The sequence below is a fragment of the Eptesicus fuscus genome, chromosome 3 (assembly GCF_027574615.1).
Source record: "Eptesicus fuscus isolate TK198812 chromosome 3, DD_ASM_mEF_20220401, whole genome shotgun sequence".
Classification (NCBI taxonomy): Eukaryota; Metazoa; Chordata; class Mammalia; order Chiroptera; family Vespertilionidae; genus Eptesicus; species Eptesicus fuscus.
In genome coordinates this window covers 41,632,870-41,660,550 of record NC_072475.1, presented here as the reverse complement: position 1 = coordinate 41,660,550, position 27,681 = coordinate 41,632,870, and the positions used below count along the sequence as shown (strand labels likewise).

Genomic DNA, 27,681 nt, shown 5'->3' with positions numbered 1-27,681 from the left:
CCCAATAAAACCATGTACCATTATCACCCGTTCCCCATCTCCTCCCCCCAGCCCCTGACAACCACTGATTTACCTTCTGTCTCTATGTACATTTTTATTCCGTACATTTTATATAAATGGAATCATATAAAATGTGGCACTTCCTGTCCAGTTTCATTCAGCCTAATTTTCTCAGTGTCCATCCCTGCTGTAGCATGAATAAGTGCTTCACTTTTTTTTTTCCACAGGTGAATAATAGTAGTGTATTGTATGGACATACCATATTTGTTTGTCCATTCACCTGTTGACGAAGAGTTGAGTTGTTTTTACTTTTTGGATATTGTGCATAATGCTGCTATGGAAACTTGTGTACACGTTTTTGTGTGACCCTATGTCACTAATTCCCTGGGTTATATATGCCGGGCCATATGGTAACTCTACGTTAACTTTCTGAGGAAGTTAAACAATTGCCTCCACTCATTTTCTATAAATGCCCCTGGGGAAAGGCTTTTTACACTAGCCAAGCTTTGAATCGGACCTAATAAAGACAAATTTGCAATGAGGGTATCGCAAGGAAACCCCAGACAAAGGAATGATGACAGTTCTCTGAGATGAGACTTTGAAGGAGCTCCTGTCCTGTGCTGTCCCTCCTGTGGCAGCCAGATTGCTAAACCTCATCATGATTGCTAAAGCTCATCATGATTGCTAAAGCTCATCATGATTGCTAAAGCTCAAAACGATTACAGGTCCTTGGTGTCCAAGGCTGTCACCAAGAGTCGGGGGCAGAATGGGACAGGGCAACTGAAACACCATACAGCTCACTGTTCACACTGAAACGCAGCCATTTCTCTTAAATCAATGCTGTCTGGAATGTTGTCAGCCTTTGTTTAATTCCCAGTGTTCTGAAAATACAGTTTCTGGCTACTTTTGCCAGTTTTTTTCCATGCTTTCATGTAGAGTTTTTGGAAGAATATAATATTTTTTGCACCATTTTCACAAATGTCACTTGCTGTAGTCCTTTTAAATAATTAAAAGTCATCTTTGAGTGGGCTTCACCCTGTCACTTTTTTTTTTCAATATACCCTCATTACAGCAGGGATATTTTGGAGAACAATCCAAAAGTTTCATTAATTGAGTTTTAATATTTCCTTTAGGTAATGTTGCTAGGGTTAAGAACTGTGGATCTCATATGGAAAATCTGTTTCCTATCATTTATACTGGCAATGTTGTTCTGCACTTGGTAAGGAAAATTATATAAATATGAAAAGATAAGCTTTATCTCTGGAGATTTAGCAGGAATGCAACCATTTCATATCCTTTCTGTGTCTGCTTTGATCGTCAGGTGGTCAGGAGGAAGCGAGGGTGAGTGTGCGTCATGTAGAAAAGATACGTTAAGAAGTGTGCCTGGAAAACCACCATGTGGGTTTTCTGTCACAACCAAGTGACACAGTTCTCGATTTAAACTGTAGGCCTCTGCCAGGAAATAGTAACAAGAATACATAATTGATTTTAAATTATATAAGTATAAGATGGGGGAAACTATGAGGGGACAATTTGCATATTAGCCTTTTATTATATAGGATATATACTAAGTGTATTTTATGGTAATTGAGTATGAGTGCAAGAGGCATAAAATAGAAAGCTGTAACATCCCTAGTAGAAAAAGTTACTGTTTTCCCCAGAAACAACATTCTAGTCACACAATTGTTCCAGAAACCCTTCCTCCCAAAGACCAGTGTTTCACAGAGGTTGGTTTAAGGACAACCTGCATTAGAATGACTTGGAGGGCTTGTTACATATGCAGCCTTCTGGGTCCTACCCTAGATCTGGGGAATTAGAATAGTGAGGGTTAATGTCTAGGAATATGCATTTTATCTTATTAAAGTTTCTGGACAGAGACCTTAAACTACTATTTTTAAAACAGTTCTATTGAGGTATCATTAACATAATAAATGCACATATTTAAAGTATACAGTTTGATAAGTGTTGACATATATATAAACCTCTGAAAGCAGGAACACCATCAAGATAATGAACACATCACCCCACAAAGTTTCCTCGTGCTTTTTAAAAATATATATACTTTTTTATTGATTTCAGAGAGGAAAGGAGACAGAAACATCAAAGATGAGAAAGAATCATTGATCACTGCCTCCTGCACACCCCCTACTGGGGATTGAGCCTGCAACCCAGGCATGTGCCCTGACCAGGAATCGAACTGTGACCTCCTGGTTCATAGGTTGGTGCTCAACCACTGAGCACCACTGGCCGAACTCGTGCTTCTTTTTTATTACCTTTCTCCTGCCCCTCCCTCACCTCCCACTGCTTTTCAGGTGATCACTGATTTTTCTGTCACTATAGATTAATTTGAATTTTCTAGAATTCCATAAAGAGAATCATATAACATGTGCTTTTTGGGACTGGTTTCTTTCACTCCGCATACTTATTTTGAGATTCACTCATGCTTTTTAGTGTAACTATAGTACATTACTGTGTAGTATACCCTTGTTTGGATATACCCCCATTTCTTTATCCATTTACCTGTTAATGAACATTCGGTCTGTTTCCACTTGGGGGGGGTGCTATTTTGAATAACGCTGTTATGAACATTCAAGTACAAATCTTTTGTGAACATGTGTTTTCATTTCTCTCAGGTAAAATGCTTAGGCCATGTGGGAGGTGCGTGTTTAACTTTCTAAGAAATTGCTAAACGATTTCCTTATCTTGTCACAGCAGTGTATGGGAGCTTCACTTGCTCCCCCCATCCTCACCAACACTTGGTATTGTTAGTCTTTTTAACTTTAAGCTTTCTAATAGATGTGTAGTGGTTTGTCATTGGGGTTTTAATTTGCTTTTTCCTAGTGACTAATGGTTGAGCATCTTTTCGTGTGCTTCTTTGCCATCCAAATATCCTCTTTGGTGAAGTGTCTGTTCGAATCTTTGCTCATTATTTTATTACTAGTGGCCTGGTGCACAAAATTCATGCATGGAGGTGGGGGGGTTCCTCAGCCTGGCCTGCACCCTCTCCAATCTGGGATCCCTCTCACAATCCAGAACCACTGGCTCCTAAGCACTCACCTGCCTGCCTGCCTGCCTGATGCCCCTAACTGCTCCCCTGCTGGCCTGATGCCCCTAACTGCTTGCCCCTCCTGGCCTGATCCCCCTAACTGCCTATCTGCACTCCCATCCTGGCCTAAACCCCCTAACTGCCTATGTGCTTTCTCTTCCTCTCCATGCCTTCAGACCCCGGAACAGGAGTGCTGAGAGCTCTCCGCCGAGGCCCCGCCCCCGCCCTGATGCCCCCCTCCGGGCGTGGAGGGTTTGTGCGCACTTCTGCCCGGCGGGGCTGGGGGGGCGGGCCGCTGTGGCCTGTCCTGACACCCGCCTCCAGCCTCATGTCCTGGTGGCACAAGTCCCCGCCCCTGTCCCCACCCACCAACTCCTTTGCCCCTGAAACAGCTGATCTTTCCCTCACCCAGTCAGATAATTTGGGCTCCGGTGGAAAAAGTGAGCACTTAATGGGGACATAGTTTATTCCTTAATTCAGCATTAACGGCGCTAACTGTGGAAAGTGGGGGGGGACCCAGAATCAAGGCTCGCAGGGAATGCGGCGGGAGGGACAGCAAAGGGGAAGAGGAGGCCAGGGTCAAACCAGCCAGGACTGCAGAAATGTTTGTGAATTGCTAGGAAGATAAGGCAGATCTACACACTCTCATATGTTCTTATAGTATTCGCTCTAAGTATACATGTGTGTATAAAATCCATATGGAAAACCAAATCAACTTGGATTGCTTTTGAGAATGCTGATTTTTTTTTTTTTTTAAATCTCAAGCCAAGGGACTCTGCAGTTTGAAGCGAGTGCTAGGTGTGTACTGAGGTCTTTTTAAAAAGTGTCAAATTTGTACACAGTCCATATTAATTCTACATGAATTCTTTTATTGGTATTTTTAGCACTTAACTTATTACCAGGGATTTTCAATTAAAAAACACACACACAATCAGTTCTTCAACCCCACTGCCAGCCTGTGGCATCGTTCCTCATGCTTGCTTGCTGTGTTGTCAGGTGAGGTCAGACCTGCCATTTTGAAACCTCCCTTAATTACCTTTTTTCCCCCCCCTGGCTGTTCTCTTGAGCTTTCAAATGAGAACTTCCAAATCTACTGCTACTTTCACCGGGCTGCCCCGCATCCTAGTTTACAGAGTCAGCAAATATACCAGCTTCCCTCATTCCCTGATCACCATTCTTCCTCTCTTCATTTCTCCTTGTCTGGGAGGGACACCCACTCACACCTCTTTCAGGGTTAAGTTCTCTCCGGTGCTCCTGCCGACTTAGAAACTTTCTCATCTGTAATTCCTCTCCCTATGCAAGGAACGCAGCGGGCATTTCATAAACGCTTATCGAATGAACTTGGAGACTGTGATCCAGCTCAGGGGAGAAGCTCCCCACTGACCCTAACGGAGGCACCTATGACCTAAAACAAAGAGAGGACAGAGGCGGGAAGGAGTGAGGAGACGGCTGAGCCCCTCTCTCTCCCCTCTGTATCCACTGTATCTTACGAAGCACTCCAGTACAGAATTTAACATGCTGTGTTATAATTTTATGATGTGATTTTTTTTTCCCCCTCTCCACCAGAGTATGAATTTTTCTTCTAGGGCATGAAAGTTGTCTTATTAGTTTGAGCTTCCCTCAGGCCTCATAGTATGCAAAGGCCTGGCACTTGTATAGGTGCTGAATAATCACATCAGGCTAGCAAACGACTCGGATGAAATTTAGCTGAAGGTACATTTTACCCATCTCTGACCTCCAGGGTCCAGTAAGTGTTTATTTGTTGAGCTAATCTAACCCCCAAAGGTTACTATAATAGTTGGCATTTCAGGACAGAGGAGGGAGAAAGAGGGAACTATTGTGAGCCAACCAAACAGCTCTTAAGAGGATGAAAGGGGATTCTCCCACTTTAAGACTGACAGCCAGTTAGATGTTAACTGTAGCATCCAGCAAGTGGTGTCCCTTGACCGTTCCCCTGTTGAATGTCACGCAGCCAGGGCAGGTCTCAGACTCTAGTGAAGGAAGAGGAGGATGGAGGCGCCTGAGGCTAGGAGAGCCTGGTGAGCCAGCCCCACTCCAGCGAGCACAGGGAGGAATGCATATGCCATTCTTTCCAGTGTTCGGTGTCCATGGACAGTTCTCTAAGCAAAGGCAAGACAGTGGAGGCCTAGCTGGCATGGCTCAGTGATTGAGCATCGACCCCTGAACTAGGACGTCATAGTAGGGGCACATGCCCAGGTTGTGGGCTCAGGGGAGCATGCAGGAGGCAGCCGATCAATGATTTTTCTCTCATCATGGATGTTTCAATCTCTCTCCCTCTCCCTTCCTCTCTGAAATCAATACAAATATATATTATTTAGGAAAGCAAAAGTACAGGCCTGAGAAAAGGGGGGGGGGGTGCTAGGTGCTCAAGGAGAGCATGCACTGGCCTCCTATATCTTGAGGGTTTTTAATCTGTTTTCTAAAGGCAGGAATTTTAGGGGAGGTCTCGGGAGGATCTCAGTGGAATACTCACAGCTTTCCAGGTGTGTTCCTCAATATGCTGAATCATCAAGATGAGCGTATAGAGGGGTCAGGATCATTCTCTGGTCAGTTTCATCTTAAGAATGTCACTGAATGCCCCAGCCAGGCAGCTCGGTTGGTTGGAGTGTTGTCCATCTACCTAAAAGACTGTAGGTTTGATTCCCAGTCAGGGCAAATTCCTAGGTTGCCAGTTTGATCCCCGGTTGGGGAGTGTATGGGAAGCAACAGAGCAATGTTTCTCTCTCACATCAATGTCTCTCCTTCCTCTCTCTTCCTTCCTCTCTCTCTAAAACAGTGGTTCTCAACCTTTCTAATGCCGCGACGCTTTAATACAGTTCCTCATGTTGTGGTGACCCCCAACCATAAAATTACTGTTATGAATCATAATGTAAATACCTGTGTTTTCCGATGGTCTTAGGCGACCCTGCTAGCGGTTCTCAGGTTGAGAACTGCTGCTGTAGAGCCTAAGACCATCGGAAAACACAGATATTTACATTATGATTCATAACAGTAATTTTATGGTTGGGGGTCACCACAACATGAAGAACTGTATTAAAGGGTCTCAGCATTAGAAAGGTTGAGAACTACTGCTCTAAAAAGAAAAAGAAAAAAGATTAATAAACATATCCTCCGATGAGTATAAAAAACAACAACGTCACTGAAGAGGGACCGAGGCAGGTGTGTCCCAGCACAGCCTGGAATGTGTAAACCATTTACTCCTAAGTGTCCTTGGTTAGGGAAGATAAGACCTTGAGATTTATTATCTGACTGTAAATTACTTGACCAGTTTGTTCAGCCATCTGTCTCAGTTTCCCCATTCCACTTGCCCAAGAATTTTCCTAGCTTCTCACTATCCTACCTCAATGTGGAATTTTTATATATTGTTTTCCATGGATACTTTGTATTGGCTTGTGAAAACTTTTTTTTTAAAAAAAAAGGTAAAATCATATTTTTATCTCCTAAATAATTGGCTTTATCCCTCAATACTGTCTCAGATCAAGCCACATCCCAGCTTCCTTTTCTATTTTGAAAACCTTGAAATGAAGGAAGACCGACCCCTGGTATTGGACTCCTCTTTCGGAGGGCCCTACAGATGAGTAAAGTATATACTCAGAATTCCATTCTCAGCCTATAGGTTATTTATGTAACAGGAGACTCTTCCGATTATCAAAAACTGTTAGAAAACTGAGCCAGCAGCCTTACCTGGTCATAGAGTATGTTTTATTCTTCAGACATTTAGCTTCTCTTTTTTTCATGTGCCAAGAATCCCTTAGAGAGAGCTTTCAAAGACCCTTTGCTTAAGAACAGAGGGCCAAGATGGCCACAATCTACAATCTGCAGATGTGAGCAAATTGATAGAGTTCAACTTCTCCTTCATCCCAAGCATAAGGATGTGGATTTGAACCGATGTGTCCATATGTCTGTGTGTAGCTGTGTGTGCGCACACATGCATGCACACACTTTCAGTGCTAGGAAAGCAGGATGGTTTTAGAAGACAGAAAAACAACAGTGGGATGACTATTAAGTCCACGTGAGCTTTGGTGATGCTTTCACTGGTTAGGTTCATACAAACTGTCAGCTCGTCAGGAGATTGACCAAACCTCAAACAAAAACCCACAAAAAAACAGTTACGTTGTGAAAAGTAGTACAATTCACTGAAAATATTCACAAATGCTGGTGAGGATATGGAGCAACAGGAACTCTCATTCATTGCTGGTGGGAATGCAAAATGGTACAGTCAGTTTGGCAGTGCCTTACAAAAGCTAAAGATAGCTTTGCCGTATGGCCCCACCATCTAACTCCTTGGTATTTACTCAAATGAGTAGCAAACTAGAGTACATCCATACAATGAGATATTATTCAGCAACGAAAAGAAATGAGCTATCAAGTCACAAAAGACATGAGGAAACTTGAATGTATATTGCTAAGTAAAAAGAAGTCAGTTTTTAAAGGCTATATCCTGTATGATTCCATCTACATGACATTCTGGAAAAGGCAAAAGTATAAAAACAGTGAAAAGATCAGTGGTTACCAGGCATTTGGGGGCGGGGGCACGAATAGATAGATGGAGCACAGGAGAGTTTTAGGGCAATGAGACTATTTTGCATGACATAATGATGGACTATGCATTGGTCATCACCCATAACTATGGGCACAAAGAATAAACCCTAATGTAAACTATGGGCTTCAGTTAACATGCATCGGTATTGGTTTACCAATTGTAACAAATGTATCACCTTAATGCAAGATGTGTGTTTTTTTTAATATGTTTTTTCTTGATTTTTAGAGAGAGAGAGAGAAATGTTGATGAGAGAGCAACATACTGCCTCCTGCATACCCCCCATTGGGGATAGAGCCTGCAACCGGGGCCTGTGCCTGCCCTGACTGGGAATTGAACCGGTGACTTCTTTGTGTATGGGTCGAAGCTCAACCACTGAGCCACACCGGCTGGGCACAAGATGTTAACATAGGAGAAGCTGTGTGAGGAGAGAATGGACATGGTTTATACGGGAATTATCTGTACTTTCTGCTCCAATTTTCCGTAAACCTAAAACTAAACTCTATTAATTTTTTTTTCTTTAAAAAAAGAAAGCCCACACGCAGTGGTACAGAAGAGGCTGTTGACACCTTGCCCAATTCTTTCCATCAGGCGGGGGCACCCACTCTCCAGCCGCTGTGAGGTTAGCTGCTAACAGCTCACCGCTGTGGCATTCTGAGAATTGCCCCAGAACTCCGTCACCAGGCACTTCCTCAGAGGTTATGGTCTCCTGTAAGGGATGTGTCCCACATCCCTTCCCGACCTCTTCTAGAACAATAACTAGCACCAGCCAATGACTGAATGACTCATCTGCCTCAAGATGGGACATTTGTGGTACCATACCTGCTCCAGGGTTTTCCAGGGCATCAGGCTGATGCTAGACGTCAACGGAACCCACGCCTATAACTGGCTTCTTTCCTTCTCTGTCTTTTGCCCTCATTGCCTAACAGTTTCATCTAAAAGCCCTTTCTCTATAACTTGCTTGCATAATCTGCTTCTGAGAAACCTGACCTGAGGCTGTTAGCACCAGTAAAGGTCCTGGAAAGGATGGGATTCCGGTGTTGGGCTACTTGCTGGCCACCCCATCGTGAGTGGCAGGTGCTATTGATAGCCCTGGTTCCTGGCCGGCTGTAGCAGTCCGTTTGCTTAGACCAGTGGTCGGCAAACGCATTAGTCGACAGAGCCAAATATCAACAGTACAACAATTGAAATTTCCTTTGAGAGCCAAATTTTTTTAAACGTAAACTTCTTCTAACGCCACCTCTTCAAAATAGACTCGCCCAGGCCGTGGTATTTTGTGGAAGAGCCACACTCAAGGGGCCAAAGAGCCGCATGTGGCTCGTGAGCAGCGGTTTGCCGACCACTGGCTTAGACCTTCACCTGGGGTGACCTGGCATCGGAAGTAGGTGGACAGCTGGTGCAGTGTCTGAGAGGTTTGGGGGAAATATCAACGGTCAGGACTGTGGAATTGGGATGCTTTTGCTGAGCACCACTGATGCATTGAAAAGAGTGACAGGCTCAGATTAATCAGCAACTGAGAAGCACAGTATGAGACTCAAAGGACCTCTCTGCCAATGTTCAGCCCCTTATCTCCTATAGCACAGTACTTGAGAGAAGGATGAATTCCCAGCCAAGGCAAGTCTGCTGCCTGATCATAGTGGGCTCCTAGTGCAAGAGATGAGCAGGTAAGGCAGGCCCTGGTAGGAAAGACATGGGGCCCTAAAACTTGGGATGAGGAATGTGGGTACATGTCCTTGCTCCCATGGGCTGGCAGAAGTGGCCCACTCTCCCTCGTTGGAAGATAAACCCTTCTCCTCCCCTCGCCCCCCAAGATTATGCAGAAAAATCCTCACCTCTTCCAGAACAATAACTAACATCAAATTACAACATGATCTGACTGGGAAGAGGCCCATAGACGTATGGACATAAGCTCAAAACGTGAGGATCTTTGAATCATGCATTAATGCCCACCAGAGAATATCCATTGCAGAAAAGGTACCAAACAACCGAGGTCACTGGATGGCTTAGCCAGCAAGTGCCAGCCAGCTTTTCCGTCAGCACCCAGTGCCCGCACAGTGGGCTTCTATGTAGAGAGGTCTTGGCAGCAGAATGGGAGGCCGTGCATGGGTCCAGCAGCATGGGCTCCCTGCCATCAAGGCTGATGTAACAATTCCACTGTTGACTGTCCAACCACCAGCACGGAGATCTAAGCTGAGCCCCAGCTGGATACCATCCCATGAGTTGATTTCATGAGACCCCCTCCAGGCTGGAAAGTACAGCGATTCACCCTGAGTGGGGTTGACCCGTGTGCTTTCCTGCCCACAGTGCCTCAGTGAGCATCACTGCAGGGACTCGCGTGGTGTCTCCATTGCTTTGATGGAGAGACGCAGCGTGTGCATAGATCACAGAATGGACCCACCGGTCCTACCACACATCACCCCGCTCAGAAGAGCCGGCCTGTCAGAGCCGTGGAGTAGCCTTTGGAAAGTGAGGATGAGCAGCAGCATTGGGCATGACACTGCGGGGTGGGGATGCTAACCTTAGACCAATGTCACCAGGCCCCCACGAGGCAGAATATATGAATCTGGGAGCCAAGAGGTCAAATGAGTTGTGACCTTATTCATTATCACACTCCTGTCAAATATCCACATGGGGAATTTGTCCTCCCCGTCCCTGCAATCTCAGTCTCAGTGGATCTAGAGGGAGTGGTTCCCAAGAAGAATATTGCCACCAGGGGGCAGAGTAAGAGTCCTACTTAAATCTCTGCCTCCCTCCTGCTGCTGCAGTTGGTCCTTGGATTCTGTCTTTCAGTCATCATCTCCTCCCACTAATTCCACATCCCCCTCCTTCTCTGGCAATTCTGCTAGTGACATGTGTAGTGGGCGCCCCAGACTCTTGTCTGGCCATTGTTCTTGTTCATTTGCTCATTTACAGTTACAAGTGATGGCGTGGGAGGGTTGTAAAATGTCCTGGTGCCAGACAACTTCCTCTAGTAACAGCCGACATCCTCATGATGATCAGTTAGTTCCTCCAGGGTAGCAACTGCTTTCTCTGCCCGCCAGTCTACTGGCGTGAGGACATGGTGATAGGATTCCTCATGCCAGTAGCAGTAAGGCCTGGGTGGGGGAAGCCTGTAGGGTGGGAATTCTCCTGAGAACCCAAGCAACTTCAGGAGGAACAGTCACAGAACAGATGAACATGCTATTCCTGGTGCTACTGGTGAACGTAAAAGAATTAAGTAGCAGTATTTTACTAGCTTGAGTTGTGCTGAAAATCCTGAATTCTGAATTCAGTTTCTGTCCCCGATTTGCAAAGCCTTGGCCTTTGAAGGATACATCACATTTGAATAACCATTCTGCCACGAAGATATCAGAGGAAGAGACTGTCTACTGACCCTTTTAAGGCACAGCTCCCCCTCCCTCCGATCCCCGTATCTCCCCCGTCCCCCTGTGCAGGGTGCAGGCCTAATTGTGGGTCCCTTGTCTGGTCCCTCAGGGTCTTGGTGGTGAGAAGAACTGCTTTAATACCTGTAAACACTCTAGTGTAGCACTTAAGGGTTGTTTGCTGATACCTGTGGGGTTTCCTTTTAGATCTAGATAATGTAGTTACTTTCATTATTTTTATTATTACCTTATTGTTGTTCAAAACTTATTTCATGCACTCTCATGATGAAGAAAATAAGTTCTAGCAAACAGTCATTTCTGGTGAGATTGCAGGTTATTTTAGATGCTTGACCAATTGGTTTTAACTATTTTAAGTTTCCTTTTCTACTTATAAAAAGAATATATATGTAGATTATCAAAAGTTTAAAATATACAGAAATGCAAATCAGACATAACCTAGATAACCACTGTAAATATTTCGCCTCAGACATTTTGTCTATAAAAAAATGCATATTTTAAAAAAATTTGGAGCCATACAAATTGGGGGGGAGGGGGAGCTTTGTATTTTAGTCTTACTGAAAAATTCACATCAAATCTCTGAGGAAATGGGCAAGGCTTTGACTAAGCTCAACTAGACACATCAGCTTGTCCTCCCACCTACCACCCCTCTGTGGGCTTACTCCAACCCAGACATTTGAGAGCATCTGGTTGTTGAGCTAGAGGTGGTTTCCCAGTTGTAACATTTCTTTGACTCCAGTTCCTAGTAGCTCTGAAAGACTAAGACAGCCAGCTCAGACTTCCCTAGAAGCTGGCAAGAAAGGAAGGGAAAGAAGGTGGGAGGGAGGCACACCACAAGAATTCGTGAAATCTGAGAACAATTGATTGAATGCTTAGGAGTGATTCCCTTCCTTTGGGCCAAAGACAGGTTTGCAAAGGAAATGGGAGCTTCAGATATAGACTGGCCTAGATGTCCAAGTTCACACTCTGGGCCACCAAGCAAACGGTATCTTTCCAGCCTAGTACCCACGGAAACATCCTAGGGAGAGCTCCTTTGTGAACGCGGGAGAGCTACTGGGATGGGTTAGGCAGAAAGTGACCCCTTGCGTTAACCCCTAGATGGCCAAGAAGGAGCTTAGTGAGCAGCACAGCACAACAGTTAAGGGTTCGAGCACTGAAGGCTTACAGACCCAGCTCAAATCCAGCTCCATCTCTTTGGGTGAATTACTTAACCTCTTTGTGCTTAAGGTCTTTTCATCGTTTATTTTATAAAATGGAGGTAACGCTGTACAGTCTTTCTGTGAGGATTAAATGAGATGATTTAGGCATTTTGTTAGCATATTATCTTGGCGATGAAACTATGGCTTTTCCCTTGCTGTCCACTAGATGGCACAAAGGGACCGCTGTAGCTCCAGCGAGTTCAGCGGCAGCTCCTACCCCACAGGGCAAACTATTTTATTTTCCTTTAAACTAGCCTTTTCTCCATTCTTTACAATTTGAAATAGCTTTTTAAGGACCCTCTCTATCACATAAGCTGACGTACATCATTTTCACTTGGGGGATGGGGTGGTGGTGGTGGAGAGCTGCCTTAAAGTAATGCCCAAGCCCCTGGAGGAACGAATGTGGGGAACTAGTTGCGAAAGATAACATGTGATAGAGATGGTCCTTGAAAAGCTATGGCAAATTGTAAAGAATGGAGAAAAGGCTAGTTTAAAGGAAAATAAAATAGTTTGCCCTGTGGGGTAGGAGCTGCCGCTGAACTCGCTGGAGCTACAGCGGTCCCTTTGTGCCATCTAGTGGACAGCAAGGGAAAAGCCATAGTTTCATCGCCAAAATTGGTAATTTGCCAAAAAAACATTGAAACTCACCAATGGGTTCACTTGTTAATAAACTTCATTCAGTAGTTTAAGCAAACGAAAAGAGTAGGATTCTTAAACATTAAGTGCTAAAACTAAACCTAAACCCCCCAAACCATTTAGGAGGTAGGTGCTCTGTGCTACAGAGACCGCCCACCGAGGGAAGGGCGGCCACCCCAGTCCTTACCAGCGTGCGTTTTCATGGCCCACCTCCCCCATCCTTCTTGTCCTTCTCCACCAATCTGCTTTATGCTTATTCCGGTGCATGAACTGGGGCGTATCTTCCCAACATGCTGCCAGGCCTTGGCTGGTACTGGAGCCAACGTACCATTCGGCTCATTTTCTAAGAATGCAACCATCACTTAAAGTATTGCTGTACTCCAATGGAACATCTGTCCGGGGCCTATATGTTTGGAGTGGTTTCTCTGGTGTGTGTGTGTGTGTGTGTGTGTGTGTGTGTGCTCTGTGTTTCCTTTTTAAAGCCATTTATTTATTACCTTTATAATTTGTTTCCTCCCCCAGATGTTTATGAGGATGAAGACAATGGCAGACAAACCTCCCCCAAATGTGAGTAACAATGGCCTCTTGGAGTGCTGTTCTGAGAGCTTCTCTGAAGTGTCCTTGTAATTACGATTAACAGCAACCATCACCGTGTTGTCTGTTAAATTCCTACCATGTGCCAGACATCTGTAAACATTTTTCTCACACCAACCCTACAGAATAGACACTATCACCCCCATTTTAGAGACAAGGAGCTGATGCTCAGAGAAGTGAAGTGGCTTACCCGCGATCTCACAGTCGTGAGCGCTTGGCGAAGTAGAACTGCTCTCGGGTCTGACTCCAAAGCCCCCGCTCCCCCCACCGGGCACTGGGGGTCTCACCTGTTCAGTCATGTGCCTGTGACCTGCCAGGCCCTGGGACCGAGATTCTGGGGTCCCCTCAGCGCTGCCACCTCCGCAGTACCCAAGGCTTCGTACCCAAGACGCTCAGTGCCACAGAGCCCATGGCCAGGGAGCCCAGGAGGAAGGGGTGAAATGTGGGCGTGACAGAGGTACAGCAACGGCAGCCCGCGAGCTGCACTTTCCTCCCTGTAAAACCAGGGGCTTTGACGGAGGGGCTTTCTCCAAGGTTTGCCAGGTCCTACCAAGTCTGGTTTCTCCCAGGAGTCAGGGGGGATACAGGGTGAATAGGGCTTTGTCTCTGCTGCCCAGAGCCCAGGGCCCTTGGGGGAGACACCTGAGATCACACACAGAGCATCTGCAGTTGGTCTCAGAAGAAACTCTCCCTCAAAAGATCTTGTGAGATGATTGTGGGCGACCCACCCCCTCCCACAGCCCCTTTCCTCCTCTATCTCCCAGAGTAGGGCAGAATAGGACATGATAACGGTTGAGCCCTAGCCGGTTTGGCTCAGTGGATAGAGCGTCAGCCTGCGGACTGAAGGGTCCCAGGTTCAGTTCTGGTCAAGGGCACATGCCTGGGTTTTGTCCCCAGTAGGGGGCGTGCAGGAGGCAGCCCATCAATGATTCTCTCTCATCAGTGATGTTTCTATTTCTCTCTCCCTCTCCCTTCCTCTCTGAAGTCAATAAAAATATATTTTTTTAAAAATAATGAGTGTTGAATAGAATAAAGACATCACACATTGTGAGAGTAATATAGTTCCATAAACTTGTGTTTCACTTTATAAATGCACTTATGTGGGTGCGTTGTGTTGGGGTGTAAAATTTGCATCTCCCTTCAGGTGCACTTAGAAGGAGCTGGAACTTGTCAGGTCTTTCAGTTCCCAAGTTGCCTCCAGCCATGCCCACCGCAGGCTGTGGGGGTTCTACAGCTGCTGGAGGCCAGAACCCCCACCCCCATCCTCCCAGCGGGTGGCTTTCTGGTCTCTGGAAGCAGCATTGTCTGGGCACTGAGACCATGGACCCCGGAGATCCAGCCCAGGGTGTGGCCCAGGGCCTGGCTGCTCCCATGCCCCCTACAGTCTGCCTGCAGGACCAACATACCTTCTCTCACAGTCTGCTCCTGGCATAGGCATCCCGGGGGGTGGGATGATCGCCCTAAAGAGGCACCTCTAGGGGTCACAGCAGATGCCCCTGAGTCACATATGGAGGACGGTGGGAGGCATCTCCCAGAATCAGTCTCTCATTTTACCCTCAACTGCCTCACCCCTACCACGTGCTGGGACCAGGAATTAAACCAGGGTTCCTGGAGGCCTCTAGGAGGGGGCTGGCGGCAGCTCCCATGCTGCTCACACAGCCCCCACTGGCCTGCCCTGGGGGGCCCTGGGCCCCAGAACACAGTTTGGGGGGACTCCGGGTAGCAGGTTGGGGACCTCCCACATGACCACTGGCTGCTCCCCCAGATAATGAGCCTCCAGTGCACCCCCAGCTGCAGGCTCCTTCTGCTCCCCTTCAAGGCCATTACTCTGCCCAGAAGGACCTCCCTCCGCGTGTGTGGCCCCCTCCCTCTGCGTTCTCACCAAACGGAAATTCTCCAGCCATACGCCAGATTCCAGGTCCCTCTGCCCACTAGGCTGACACTGGCCTGGGGCTGCCACGTGGCATCTTCCTGCTGCCTCCGTAGCCTGCCGGTGAGCGGTGTGGAGCAGAGCAGGAATGCTGTAGACTCCAGCTGCAGTGCTTACGTAGGGGCCAAGGGAATTTCTCCAAGTGATTATTCCTCTTTTATCTCAGTTTCTTCATCTGTAAAATGGGCTAAGGCCCTGACACAGTTGTCCTGACATGCCCCCAGGCGCGAGCAGCCTCCACAGCGTCTCCCAGCCCTGGGCACACAGCAGGTGCACAGCGGTGACTGTTGGTTAATTAATCCATTCATTGGAGAGAGAGGCGGGATGTGCCACTGGCCCCCTGATTTCCTCAGGGGCGGTGCAGTGACATTGGCAGCGGCTGCTAAGGAAATGGGCAGTCACCAGGGGAGAGAAGCAAGAGCAAGAAAGGGAGGCGGGTGGAGAGGTAGTCAGGCACAAAAAGAGGGAGAGAGGTTTTTTTGTTTGTTTTTTTTTCTGGGAGAACAGGAAGGGGGGCTATGAGCAGCGTGGACACGACTTCTCAGTCACAGTTACAGAATTCAGAGCTGGAAAGGGAACCTGGAGATCGCAGACCCACCCCTCCCCACCCAGGGGAAGCGGTGCGCCCCGGGAGGGTAGGGGTTAGAGGTGGGAGTACGGGCTCCTGGGACAGGCGCTGCCCCTCCCTGGCAGCAGGGCCCTCCCCCCCTCTCCCCCCCTCTCCCACCCTCTCCCCAACAGCCCGCCCACGTTCTCCCCTTCTCCCCCCAGGCTGCTCCAGCGGGGCGTGCATCTCCGCGGACGCCTTTGAAGAAGGCGAAGGGGCAGAAGACATGGAGAAGGAGAGCAGCGCTCTGGGTGTAATGTATTTCCTCTCACCTCTTGCCCGTTCTCCCTCATTCCTGTTCCGCAGCTTCCCCGGCCGCCTCTTCCTCTCCCGCCCCCTCGCCCTCCTTTCCCTGACTCTCCCCTTTCAGGACCTGGCCTCGTCCGGGAAGCTGAGGCCACGGCCTCTGCAAAGGGGCGCGGACCTCGCAGCCCAGCGCGTCCTCCCTCCCCGCACCCGACACACACACACACACACACACACACACACACACACACACACACACACACACACCGGCTCCTTAGCGACGCGCTGGTTTCTGGCGGGAGTGAGGGGGACGCCTGTCGGGACCCTGAGTGGCCCCGTGGGCGATCCTGGGTGGGCGAGCCGGGGTGCACCCGCTCTGCCAGGGGGAATCCGCGCGTGGGCCGGGCCTGGCACCCCAGCTAACTCTGGGGGTGCACCCCTGCCCCCGCCCTTCCAGCTCTCGGGACTTTTCCAGTCGGACGACAGTTGTGACACCTGTCCCCCCAAGGCTGCTCTGGACACGGGAGAACGCGTCCAGGGAGAAACGGGAGGTGGCGATTAGAAGGACACGCGAGTGTGGCCGAGGGAGAGAGGTGGGTACGCGAACGCAGTAGCCAGCGCCTCTCGGACTTGCTTCGTGGGATTCCAGGGCAATGGGCGAAACGGGGGAGGGGTGGGGTCTCGGCCCTGCGGGGAGATGACTAATGTCTGGGCAGACGCAGCGCGGGCGGGCGAGGGCGGGCTGCCCGGGGGGGGGGGGGGGCTCCCCAGAAAACTGGCCCTCCTTCCAGACAGCCGCGCCTCCCGGCTCCGCAGAGCCGCCCGGGCCGTCCTCCGCGGAGGGGCCTCGGAGCCCGCGGACCCGCCTCCCCAGCCCGGGCCAGGGCCGCCTTCCCGGGGACTCGGGGGCCGCCCCGGCCCCGCCCACGGAGAACCCTGCGCGAGCGCGGGGCCCGGTGCGGACTCGCGGAGGCCTGCGCTAAGGAGACGGGCAGCCCGGGGTCCCCGGGTTCGCGCGTGCGGGACCCGGCAGTTCCCAACGGGGATCGTCCTGGGCGCTGGAGGGTGTTTAGCGGCATCCCTGGCCTCGCCTCTCCCCGCAGGTGCCACAGCACCCACTGACCCAAACTGTGGCCATCAAACACTGCCTTCAGATGCTGCCCAATTCCTCCCGGAGCGGGGGTACGGGGGCGGGGGTAGCGGGGGGCGGGGTCCGTTGAGAACCGCTCCTCTGAGCCGGAGGACCTGAGCCGCCCCACCCGACGGGGCGGAAGACTTGGCCCTCCCCCCCCCCCCCTCCCCCCGCGGCCTCCCCGCCTCCGGTCCCTGCGGGGAGGGGGTGATGCTGGCGTTAACTTTGTTCCAGGCTTGTTTCGTTCCACAGAGGAGTGGTTGGTTACAAGTTAACTTCGGACGTGTTTCTGTTTAGATTTACTCGTTTTTGAATTTATTTTTTTTTTTTTATTAGTTTTTAGTTTTACAGTTACTTAAGGTCATAGCTTTAAAGTGACCTGTTGATAATGTTTTTATTTTAAAGATTCGGTTTTTTAGTTACTCATTTTCAGTTACTTGTAGTTATTTCGTTTTAAGAATTATATTTCCAAATTAGTTATTTGACATACTCTTTAGAGTAAAATGGTTTTAGTTATTTTAGGGTTTCCTCCTAGTTATTTAGTTTTAAAGTGACTTATCTTCACCGTTGTTTAGTTATTTGGGGTTCTGGGTTTTTTACTTTTACATTTTTGTCATTTAGGTTTTTTAGTTATTTTGTTTTAAATTATTGCATTTTCTTAGTTACTTCTTTTCAGCTATGTCTTTGCCATTTTAATTTTTTTCTGTTCTGTATTTTTATTCATTTTATTTTCAGAATTGTTTACTTTAGAATTTGTCAGTCAGGATCCAATCAACAGAGAGACACTATACCAGTTCTTTTAAGAGAGAATTTAATATAAAGAATCATTATTCAACTAGTAGAGATTTTTAAGAGAAAATCAAAAGTGATAATGAGATGTTATGGAGATTCTAACCGCAAGAAGCAGCTCTCCCCCCAAGAGCTGAGGGAACGAAGGGGAGGCTGGGGTTCCCCTCTGAGGAGAAGGCACTGCCTGATGGGACAGGTGTCCCAGGAGCTGGGTGCAGAGGAGGGGTGCTCCCGGCTGTGGCTGCTGCCTCTGAAGGGCTGCGATGAGGCTGGTGTGGAGGGCTTGGGGGAACCACCTTGGATCCCAGGGTGAAGACCAGTTGCCAGGGGAACGCCAGCGGGAACCCAGGCACATGGGAAGGAGGGTGGCCCCTCTCCTCCTCTAGCCTCTGATCCATCTGCCCTGTGGGCTGAACCGGACAGGGAGCCGCTGGTGAAGGGGGCATGGCGCGTGGCCCAGTACCACAGAGCAGAGAACAGAAGCGCAGGCCCGAAGCTGAGAAATCCCAGCTAACCCCCAGCACGCTGGGCGCTGGAGTTATTTAGTTTTAGTTTTGGATCGAGTTAGTTTTGGAATTGTTAGTAAAATTGATCTGATTTTAACTTTTCGCTGGACGTGAGGTTTGGCCGAGTCTTCAGTCCCTTGGTTTGTTTCTGGAATGGAGTGGGTAGCAAATACGGGGAGGAGCGTTTCCTGTGGGGCTCAAGAATATCACTTAGGTTTAAGAAAAACAAAAAAAAGTGACTCACTTTGCTCAAAAAAAAAGCCCTTTGCCAAAACTGGTTTGGCTCAGTGGACAGAGCGTCGGTCTGCGGACTGAAGGGTCCCGGGTTCGATTCTGGTCAAGGGCATGTACATTGGTTGCGGGCACATCCTCGGTGGGGGGTGTGCAGGGGGCAGCTGGTCGATGTTTCTCTCTCATCGATGATGTTTCTAGCTCTCTGTCCCTCTCCCTTCCTCTCTGTAGAAAATCAATTAAAAAAAAAAAAAAAAAAAAAAAAAGCCCTTTGACTGAGGGCAGAGGCTAAGGGACAGGCTACTCAAGGAGGGGCCGTCGGCACCTTCGTCCTGCAGAGTGTTCTTTGAAATTTTTCAAAAAGTTAAGCTATGTTGTGCCCGCCCCCTCATGCCTCCTTTCCTGACAACAGAGTATCTTTCTTGATTGAGTGAGTTTCAGATTTGTGGACAACATTTATTATTCGCACAACAAAATAAAGTTCTTCCCAAATCTATAGGAAATTTTATTTCTTCTTACCTGCATTATTTTCCAACACACATTGTTCCATTTTCACCATTAAAACATGTATGCATGCATGTATGTATGTATGTATGTATGTATGTATGTATTCGCTCATTTTACTCAACACCTACGGCATTTCCTCCTGGGCACCCCTGTTCTCAGGAGGCGCTGCACCAGCGAGACCAGGGAGGTGTGAGGATGAGTGCGAAGCGCTCAGTCCAGTGGGGGAGACAGATGTGGAAGCGGATCATCACAATGCAGTGTGATGCTCTGAGGGCGCAGAGCCCTGCCGCTGATCCGGTGGTTGGGGAAGGGGTGGCATCTGAGCTGGGTCCTCCAGGGCGTTTTTCTCCAGGTGAAGGGCACCCTGGTGGTGCACAGGCACAGAGGCACGCCACGCACAGCAGGGAGGATGGACTGACCCGGCTCAGAAAGGTGCTGCCATTACCTGGTGCTGACAGATGCGGCCTCATGGAGGCCTCACAGCCAGACTGCAAGAGGGTAGGAAGTAACAAACATCAGGAGCCAGTGTGCTCCCTGATCTTACCGCCCCAGCCACAGTTTGCAAGGCCCTCTGACTTGCCCTTCCTGGAGTTCTTCAGCTGCTTCCTGGCTTTCTCATTGGTCCAGCCACCCCTTCCCATGTACCCTTGGAGGTGAGTCCCACCTCCCTCCACCTTTTGGTTCCTGTTTCTTAAAACATCTGTAGAAAAGGAGGGGCATTGAGACCAGCCAACTGTGACTTGAGGTGAGGTCAGATGTGACTCACAGGTGAGGGCAGCTGCAGAGGAGGCACAGAAGAGCCACTGCGGGGTCTCAGGGAGGTTCTGCAGAGCAACTTCGTTAGGCTCCTGCATAAGCAGCCCTGACCTCCTCTGCCTGCACTCAGCAACCGTTGAAGGGTTGTGGGAATGTCCTTCCCAAAGGTGGGAACCTGCTTTAGACCCAACCCAGCTTGTGAATCCACAGACTGGGATTTTTAAAAATAATTCTTATTGTTGAAAGTATTACATATGTCCCCCTTTTCCCCCCACTTAGCCCCTCCAGCCCTGCCCCTCCTCCCCCACCCCCCCCCCCCCCGGCCTTCAGCATCCTATTGTCACAGATTGGGATTTTTTTAAAGCACACAGAGCCTTCTGCTGCAGGAACAGCACTGGACATGTCTACCCAGTCACAAGAGAGTATAATCTATGCTGGCATGTTTTCACGCTTCTTACAGGCAGTCTTGATGCAGGTTTCTCAGCAGACTTCTCTGCTTTGGCCTCTCCCATTATCAACTACAAGATACGCGTTTCTCAATGAGGATCTGTAAAACTAGAGCTGGACAGAAGAATCCTCAGGGTTCTGACTACTAGAACAGTCGGGAAACACATCACTTGGATCCTCCGAAACACCTTTTCCACTGATTAGCCAGCCACTGATTACAGAAACACAGCTCAAAGCTTTCTCCATCCTTTGGACCGTTGTTGTTTTCTGACTCTTGGAAAATGATCACACTTGACGGTGCTGGCTGAGTGCAAAGTGCCCAAACCCCCTGGCCCCCCAGGAAGACCCTCTCCACAAGCCTCACATCCCAGGGGGGCGGCCAGAGGAGCCAGTGCGATGCCAGGCCTCGTGGCTGGTGTTCCCAGATGTCTCCCCTAGGTGCTCTGGGTGGTCCTCTCTGGCCTTCCATCCGGCCTCCTTGTCCATGCCCCACCTTGCTACTCTGCTGGCAGGTGTCCTCTGAGAGAAAACTGGGCTCGTGGTGGACTGTGGGGTGGGACAGTGGAATAATTCTCGTCAAGCCATGCCAGATACACAGTAGGTCCCCAGCAGACACTGCTTTCCCTGCCTCAGGGCCTGGACACACTGCTCACTCAGGAAATAGACTTCGTAAAGGCGGGGGAGGTGGCTCCTCTGTGAACGAAGTTTGTGTCATTTTTCCATTTAAATACATGGAAAAGACTCCAAACCCATCAGATAAAGTCCTCCATCCTCCTTTCACAACCTGTTCAAACCACCCGTGGCTTTACAATGTTGCCTGTTGCCCACTAGAGGGACCCAGAGTTCAACAGGTCGCTGGGGCGTCGCCCCAAATGCCAGGGCTTTGGCTGAAGCAGTTGCACTAAAAGTGGCCCTGGGGAACTGAAATGTCAGTGCTGACATGTACACATAAGGAACTGTTGGACATTGAAATTGGGTCTCAAAAGAACTGTTGGCCCAGAAAGAAACTCACTACAGACCGATTCATTTGCCTGTCACCATAACCATTATTGCTTGTCTCATTTTCGGTTCTTATAAGTGTATTTCTAAGAGCACATGATCTCACTCATCTAGGGGAAATAATGAACAACATAGACTGATGAACAAGAACAGACCCAGAAACAAGGAGGCATGGATCAGACTGTCGGGCCTCGGGGGGAGGGTAGGGAAGGGTGGGGATAAAGGGAGAGATCAACCAAAGGACTTGTGTGCAGACATATGAGCCCAACCAGTGGTTAAGGACAACAGGGGGGTGGGGGCATGTGTGGGGAGGGGGGTGGGATGGAAATGGGGGGACGAGGACAAATATGTGATACCTTAATCAATAAAGAAATTTAAAAAAATAAAAAATAAAAAATAAACAACTTTATACTCTCAAAAAATAAATAAAATAAAATAAAATAAAATAAAATAAAATAAAATAAAAGTGGCCCTGGGTCTGTAAAACCTGGCGGGAGTCTGAGTCCACACTAAACACCAGCCGTGCACTAGGGAACAATTAGAAACATAGATTCTCTACACCAGCATTTCCCAGAATACATTTTGTAGAATAGGCAGAAGAGTGTAAGAGTTTAGCAACAACATTATCTAATAATAAATACATGTTTAAAACATGACATAGCCTGTTCCTCTCTCAGTCGGTTCCAGCTAGATTAAAGGATCTGAGAACTCTTGCAGAAAGGAAAGTGTGTATACTTTTGTTAAACTCATCATCTCCCAAGCTTATTTGAACCCTTTTCTTTGTGGACTATAATATCCCGTGTGTATGGGTAAAGGGAAAGGTTAAGCTGTTGTAACAAAAAGATCAAGCAATATAGTGACTGAAAGAATATCCTTTCTCACGAAACAGCCCTGGTTGGGTATGCAGGCCGCGTGGCCCCACGGGGTCATCTGGTGTCCCAGGTTCCTTCCTTCTGGTTTTCCCACCATTCCCTAGAGCATTGTTCTTGGCTGCAGAGTCCAAAGCAAGTCTGAGAGGGTCCGATGTCCACTCGCAGCAAGCGGGGAGAACTTGGCAGATGGCATGGGCAATGTTGGAAGGCCCGCCCTCCACAAACGGCACACACCTTCTCTTCCTTTAGTGAAAGCCTTGTTGCGTGGCCACAGCAGCTACCAGAGGGGCTGCGAGTGTAGCGAGGAGGACATTGCCCGCCTGCGATTTTATTGCTATGTGTCAGTGTCACCCAGCCAGCCTGCAGCAGAGCAGGGACTAGAATCCAGGTCTCCCAACTCCTACCCAGGATTCCAATTACCACATTAGCATTGCTTACCCCCTCATCATGTATGAAGTGCCTCTTGAGTTCCAAGTTTATTGTCAGATGGGGAGAGAAAGCTTTATACAACACAATTTCACTGATTCTCTATAAAATACCAATTGCATCTTTAATCTGCTAGCAGTTGTTATTTATGGGTAAATTTTCGAATATGGCTATTAAAGTAGCAAAACCTATAGGTTTATATCATAATATTTTAATTTGCCAGAGAACACATACAGCGGGTCCTCAAACAATGTTTCATTCAATGTTGTTTCACTGATGTTGTTAAAAAAAAAAAATCGATTCCTGCCCCGGGGCCACTGTTTGTATGGAGTCTGCAGGTTCTCCCATGTCTGCGTGGGTTTTCTCTAGGTACTCTGGTCTCCTCCCCATCCCAAAGATTTGCACCTGAGGTGAGGTATCTAAATTGTCCCAGGCCCTGGCTGGTATGGCTCAGTTGGTTGAGCCTTGTCCCATGCTGGTTTGATTCCCAGTCAGGGCATGTGCAGGAGGCAGCCAATTGCTGTTTCTCTCTCTCATCAACGTTCCCCTCTCTCTAAAAATCAATAAAAACATATTAAGTTGCCCCAGTCTGAGTGAGGACAGGTGTGTATGAGTGGACGAGCGTCCCGTCCAGAGCTGGCTCCTGCCTTGCACCCTGAGCTGCAGGGGTAGGCGCCAGCTCCCTCTCCACCCTGAACTGGAAGAAGCAGGTTGGAAAATAGTTATCTTCCTTGTTTTTATTCATCTTTCTTAAATGTATGGATAGTTCACATTTATCTTACTCTTGAACATTGGAAGTATTTGGAGTCTTTATTTAGAAGTTTTGTGATGTTTTTATTCATCTTTCTTAAATGTATGCATAGTTCGCATTTATCTTAATCTTTAATATTAGAAGTATTTGGGGTCTTTATCTAGAAGTTTTGTGGTGTTTTTGTAACCAGAAATATGTCATAAGGACTTAACTCTTGTTTATATCAATGAGCCTCTGGTAAAAGAAAGTCGCAGTTTCCAAGAACCTATTTCTAACATTAAGTGAGGACTTACTGTGCTATGGGAATAAACAAACATAAGAGGAACAGAGTATAACAATCTTGAAATGGAACCCAAATACATCCCAGAGTTTAGAGTATGGAAAGAGGCATTTCAAATTAGTTCTGAACAACAACAACAAAAAAGATAAATTACGTGTGAAAGTGTTGCTGGGATCCCTGGATAGCAATGTGGAAAAAATAAGTGTTTACCTCAGCCCTCAATATAATTCATATTGTTCAAATATGTGACTTAAAGGAATCATGAAAGTCAAAGCATTTAAAATATAATGTTGAATAGGGTAAAGTCTTTCCAGACAAAAACTGTAAGAAAACTAAAAGAAAATTTTAATTAATTAGGCTATGTAAGAAGCAAAAACTTATATGTAGAAAAAAGTAAAATCATAAATACATTTTCTTAAATCTCACCTGAGGATGTTTATTTGTTGTTTTTGTTTAAGAGAGAGAGGAAGGTGGTGGGGGAGAGAGAGAGAGAGAGGCATTGATCCATCTATCTGTTGCCTCCTGTACATGCCCCAACCAAGGATCGAACCTGTAACGTAGGCATGTCCCCTGACAGGGGATCAAACCCGCAACATTTTGGTGCACAGGACAACTCTCCAACCAATTGAGCCACCTGGTCAGGGCCATAATACATTTTTAAAACATATGGCTCTGACTATTTCCTTGGTACATAAAGAGCTTTTACAAATCAATAACAACTAGAGGCCCAGTGCACGAAATTCATGCACAGGTAGGCTCCCTAGGCCTGCCTGGCAATTAGGGCCGAACAGGTTCCCCTCCTCCCCGCCTCCCCATCTCCCCGCTTCCTCCTTCCCTCACTCCCTCAGCACCCCACCGCTGCTGGTCTCCCACTATGTTCTGCGCCACCCTCTGGGGGTCAGCACAAGTCATAGCGATCAATCAAACTCCTGTTCTCCTGGTCGAACTCCCAAGGGGACACTTTGCATATTAGCCTTTTATATATATAGACTAGAGGCCCATTGCACGAAGATTTGTGCAATAGGCCTTCTTTCTCCTGACTCTGGCACCGGTTTTCCTCTGGCACCTGGGACCCAGGCCTTCGCTCCAGCCGCAGCGGAGAAGCCAAGCCTCGAGGCTAGGCTTCTCTGCTCCAGCCACAGCGAGGCTTGGCTTCTCTGCTCCGGCCGCAGCAGAGAAGCCAAGCCTTGAGGCTTCTCCACTCCGACCGCAGTGGAGAAGCCAAGCTTCTTCAGTCTTCAGTCATCTTCAGTATTCAGTATTCAGTCTTCGCTCGGGCCGGAGCCTTCAGTCTTTGTTCTGTGCCTGTGTGTGCAAATTAACCTGCCATCTTTGTTGGGCTAATTTGCATGCTCACTCCTGATTGGCTGGTGGGTGTCATGGATGTACAGTCAGTTTGCATATTTCTCTTTTATTAGTGTAGATAATAACAACAATAGAAAAAGAAATGAGCAAAAGACATGAATATACACAGGAAAGAAATTTAAAATCCAATAAATATACAAAAAGCAGCAAAACAATAAGATAATCTTTTTTCATTAACAGACAGTCCAACATTTATAACTTTGATAACCTCCAGTATTGGAGAGACTATAACAAAACCAATACTGTCATACACCACTGGTGAGGGTGTAAATTAGTACTAGATTTTAGGAAACAATTTGCAATGGCTATCAAAATTTAAAATATGTATATGCCCTGACCGGTTTGGCTCGGTGGATGGAGCATCGGCCTGCGGACTAAAGGGTCCCAGGTTCGATTCCGGTCAGGGGCATATACCTTGGTTGCAGGCACATCTCCAGTGGGGAGTGTGCAGGAGGCAGCTGATGGATGTTTCTCTCTCATCAATGTTTCTGACTCTCTGTCCCTCTCCCTTCCTCTCTGTAGAAAATCAATAGAATATTTAAAAAAAAAAAAAACATATACATTTGATCTAGCAATACCACTTCTAAGAATTTATTTTAATGGTAAACAAATCAACAAAGATATATAGATATAGACAGGTGTTTGTTTTCACATTGCTCTTAATGGGAAAACAGGTAGGGGAAGATGGGGAACAACCTAAATGTCGGTGGTAGTGTTAAAATTCATCCCCAGATTGGTACTCCTCCCTTTGAGTGTGGGCAGTAGCAGTGACTCTGATCAATAGAATGTGGTGGAAGCGAAGGTAACAGACTTTCAAGACCAGGTTATAAAAAGCATTTTGCCTTCTTCCTCATTCTGCCTCTTGAGTTAGTCACCGTGGAAGAAGCCAGCTACCGTGTTGAGAAGACACTGAAGCTGCCCCATGACGAGAGCCACACGCAGGAACTGAAGCCCCTCGCCCGCCCACAGCCACGTGAATGAGCCACCTGGGAGGTGGGCTCTCCAGCCCCAGCCAGGCCTTCCAGCGGCTTCAGCTCCAGCTGATTTCATGGCTGAAACCTCATGAGAGACCCAGAGCCAGAAGAACCCAGCTAAGCTGCTTGTGATCATGAGATAATAAATGTTTGGTTTAAGCTGCTAAGTTCTGGGGTCATTTGTTAAGCAACAATGGATAACAGATATAATATTAAATAATAAAAAGCTGGCTAATAAAGTATTGTTCTGACATAAATTGGAACTCCATGCTGCTGTTAAAAATAGTATCTTCTGCTTGAGATGTAAAAAGCTGGAAGGAGTACTATCTTCATACTTGCAAGATTTTAAAAAATCTGGAAAATACACAAATTCACAACTTTTCTTGAACTCATGAGAGAGCTGAGTTCACAAGGCAACATCTAACCTGAAACTTAAGGAAAAACATTTTCTTCCCCTTCTTCTTCCCTCTGCTTCTATCCCCACAGGCACGAATCTCCTAAACTCTAAGGGTCCCTATGAGACTTGCAACCAGGGGAGCAATGGGCAGCGGAAGCTCCTCCCAGGCTTACCCCTGACCCTGTCTCTCTTTTTTTTTTTTTAAATATATTTTATTGATATTTTACAGAGAGAAAGGGAGAGGGATAGAGAGCTAGAAACATCGATGAGAGAGATACATCGACCAGCTGCCTCCTGCACACCCCCCACCGGGAATGTGCCCGCAACCAATGTACATGCCCATGACCGGAATCGAACCTGGGACCTTTCAGTCCGCAGACCGACGCTCTATCCACTGAGCCAAACCAGTTTCGGTTTGAAACTGTCTCTAAGGCCCCTTTTCTCTGACTTCTCAGTGAGCCCAAGCAGCCCAGCCTGGGCTCATTTCCCCACCTAGTCCCTCTCCTGTTGCTTCTTCTGTCCTAGGTCCTTCCTTGTTTCACTGTCCCCACCTTAATAAACGTCCTCTAAAACTCACCTGGACTCATGTTGTGAGATGTTCCCTGCATGAAGTCAAGCACCCACACACTACCAGCCAGCCCTAGCAGACCCGCTCAGGGCCAGGGCCCCTTCCCAGCAACAGTCTTCTTAAGTGCACACAGAACATTTAACAAGACAGACCGTTGTTATGGGATGAATTGTGACACACACACACACACACACACACACACACACACACACACACCTCCGTGTTGTGTTGATCTCATTCTATTGATAGTAATACTATAGACTACGGATGTATATTCTTCACTCAGACTCATAAGCCTGAGAGATGATCCTCCGTTGTTTTGTCTAATTGAATAGAGGAAGGATATAAGACATGAAAAGGTTGCCTTTCAAAGATACTGAGTAGTTTTTGTGTTCCAGGAACTTTGGGTTTGTGAAACCACCTGGGAACAGGCATTATTTTCTCGGTTATACAGCAGGAGAAACCGAGGCTCCGCGGGGTCA

The 27,681-nt window shown here is 47.6% G+C and overlaps 1 protein-coding gene across 1 annotated transcript in view; it reads left to right on the top strand.

The window, feature by feature from the left end:
• MCF2L2 (MCF.2 cell line derived transforming sequence-like 2) overlaps positions 1 to 26,241 on the top strand; it is a 149,675-nt gene extending 123,434 nt beyond the window's left edge. Inside the window, 4 exon segments of the mRNA XM_028146668.2 lie at positions 13,345 to 13,389; positions 16,118 to 16,206; positions 16,657 to 16,792; positions 26,132 to 26,241. Of these exon segments, the coding sequence (XP_028002469.2) occupies positions 13,345 to 13,389; positions 16,118 to 16,206; positions 16,657 to 16,792; positions 26,132 to 26,241 (380 nt within the window).
• The last annotated feature ends 1,440 nt before the right edge of the window (positions 26,242 to 27,681 follow it).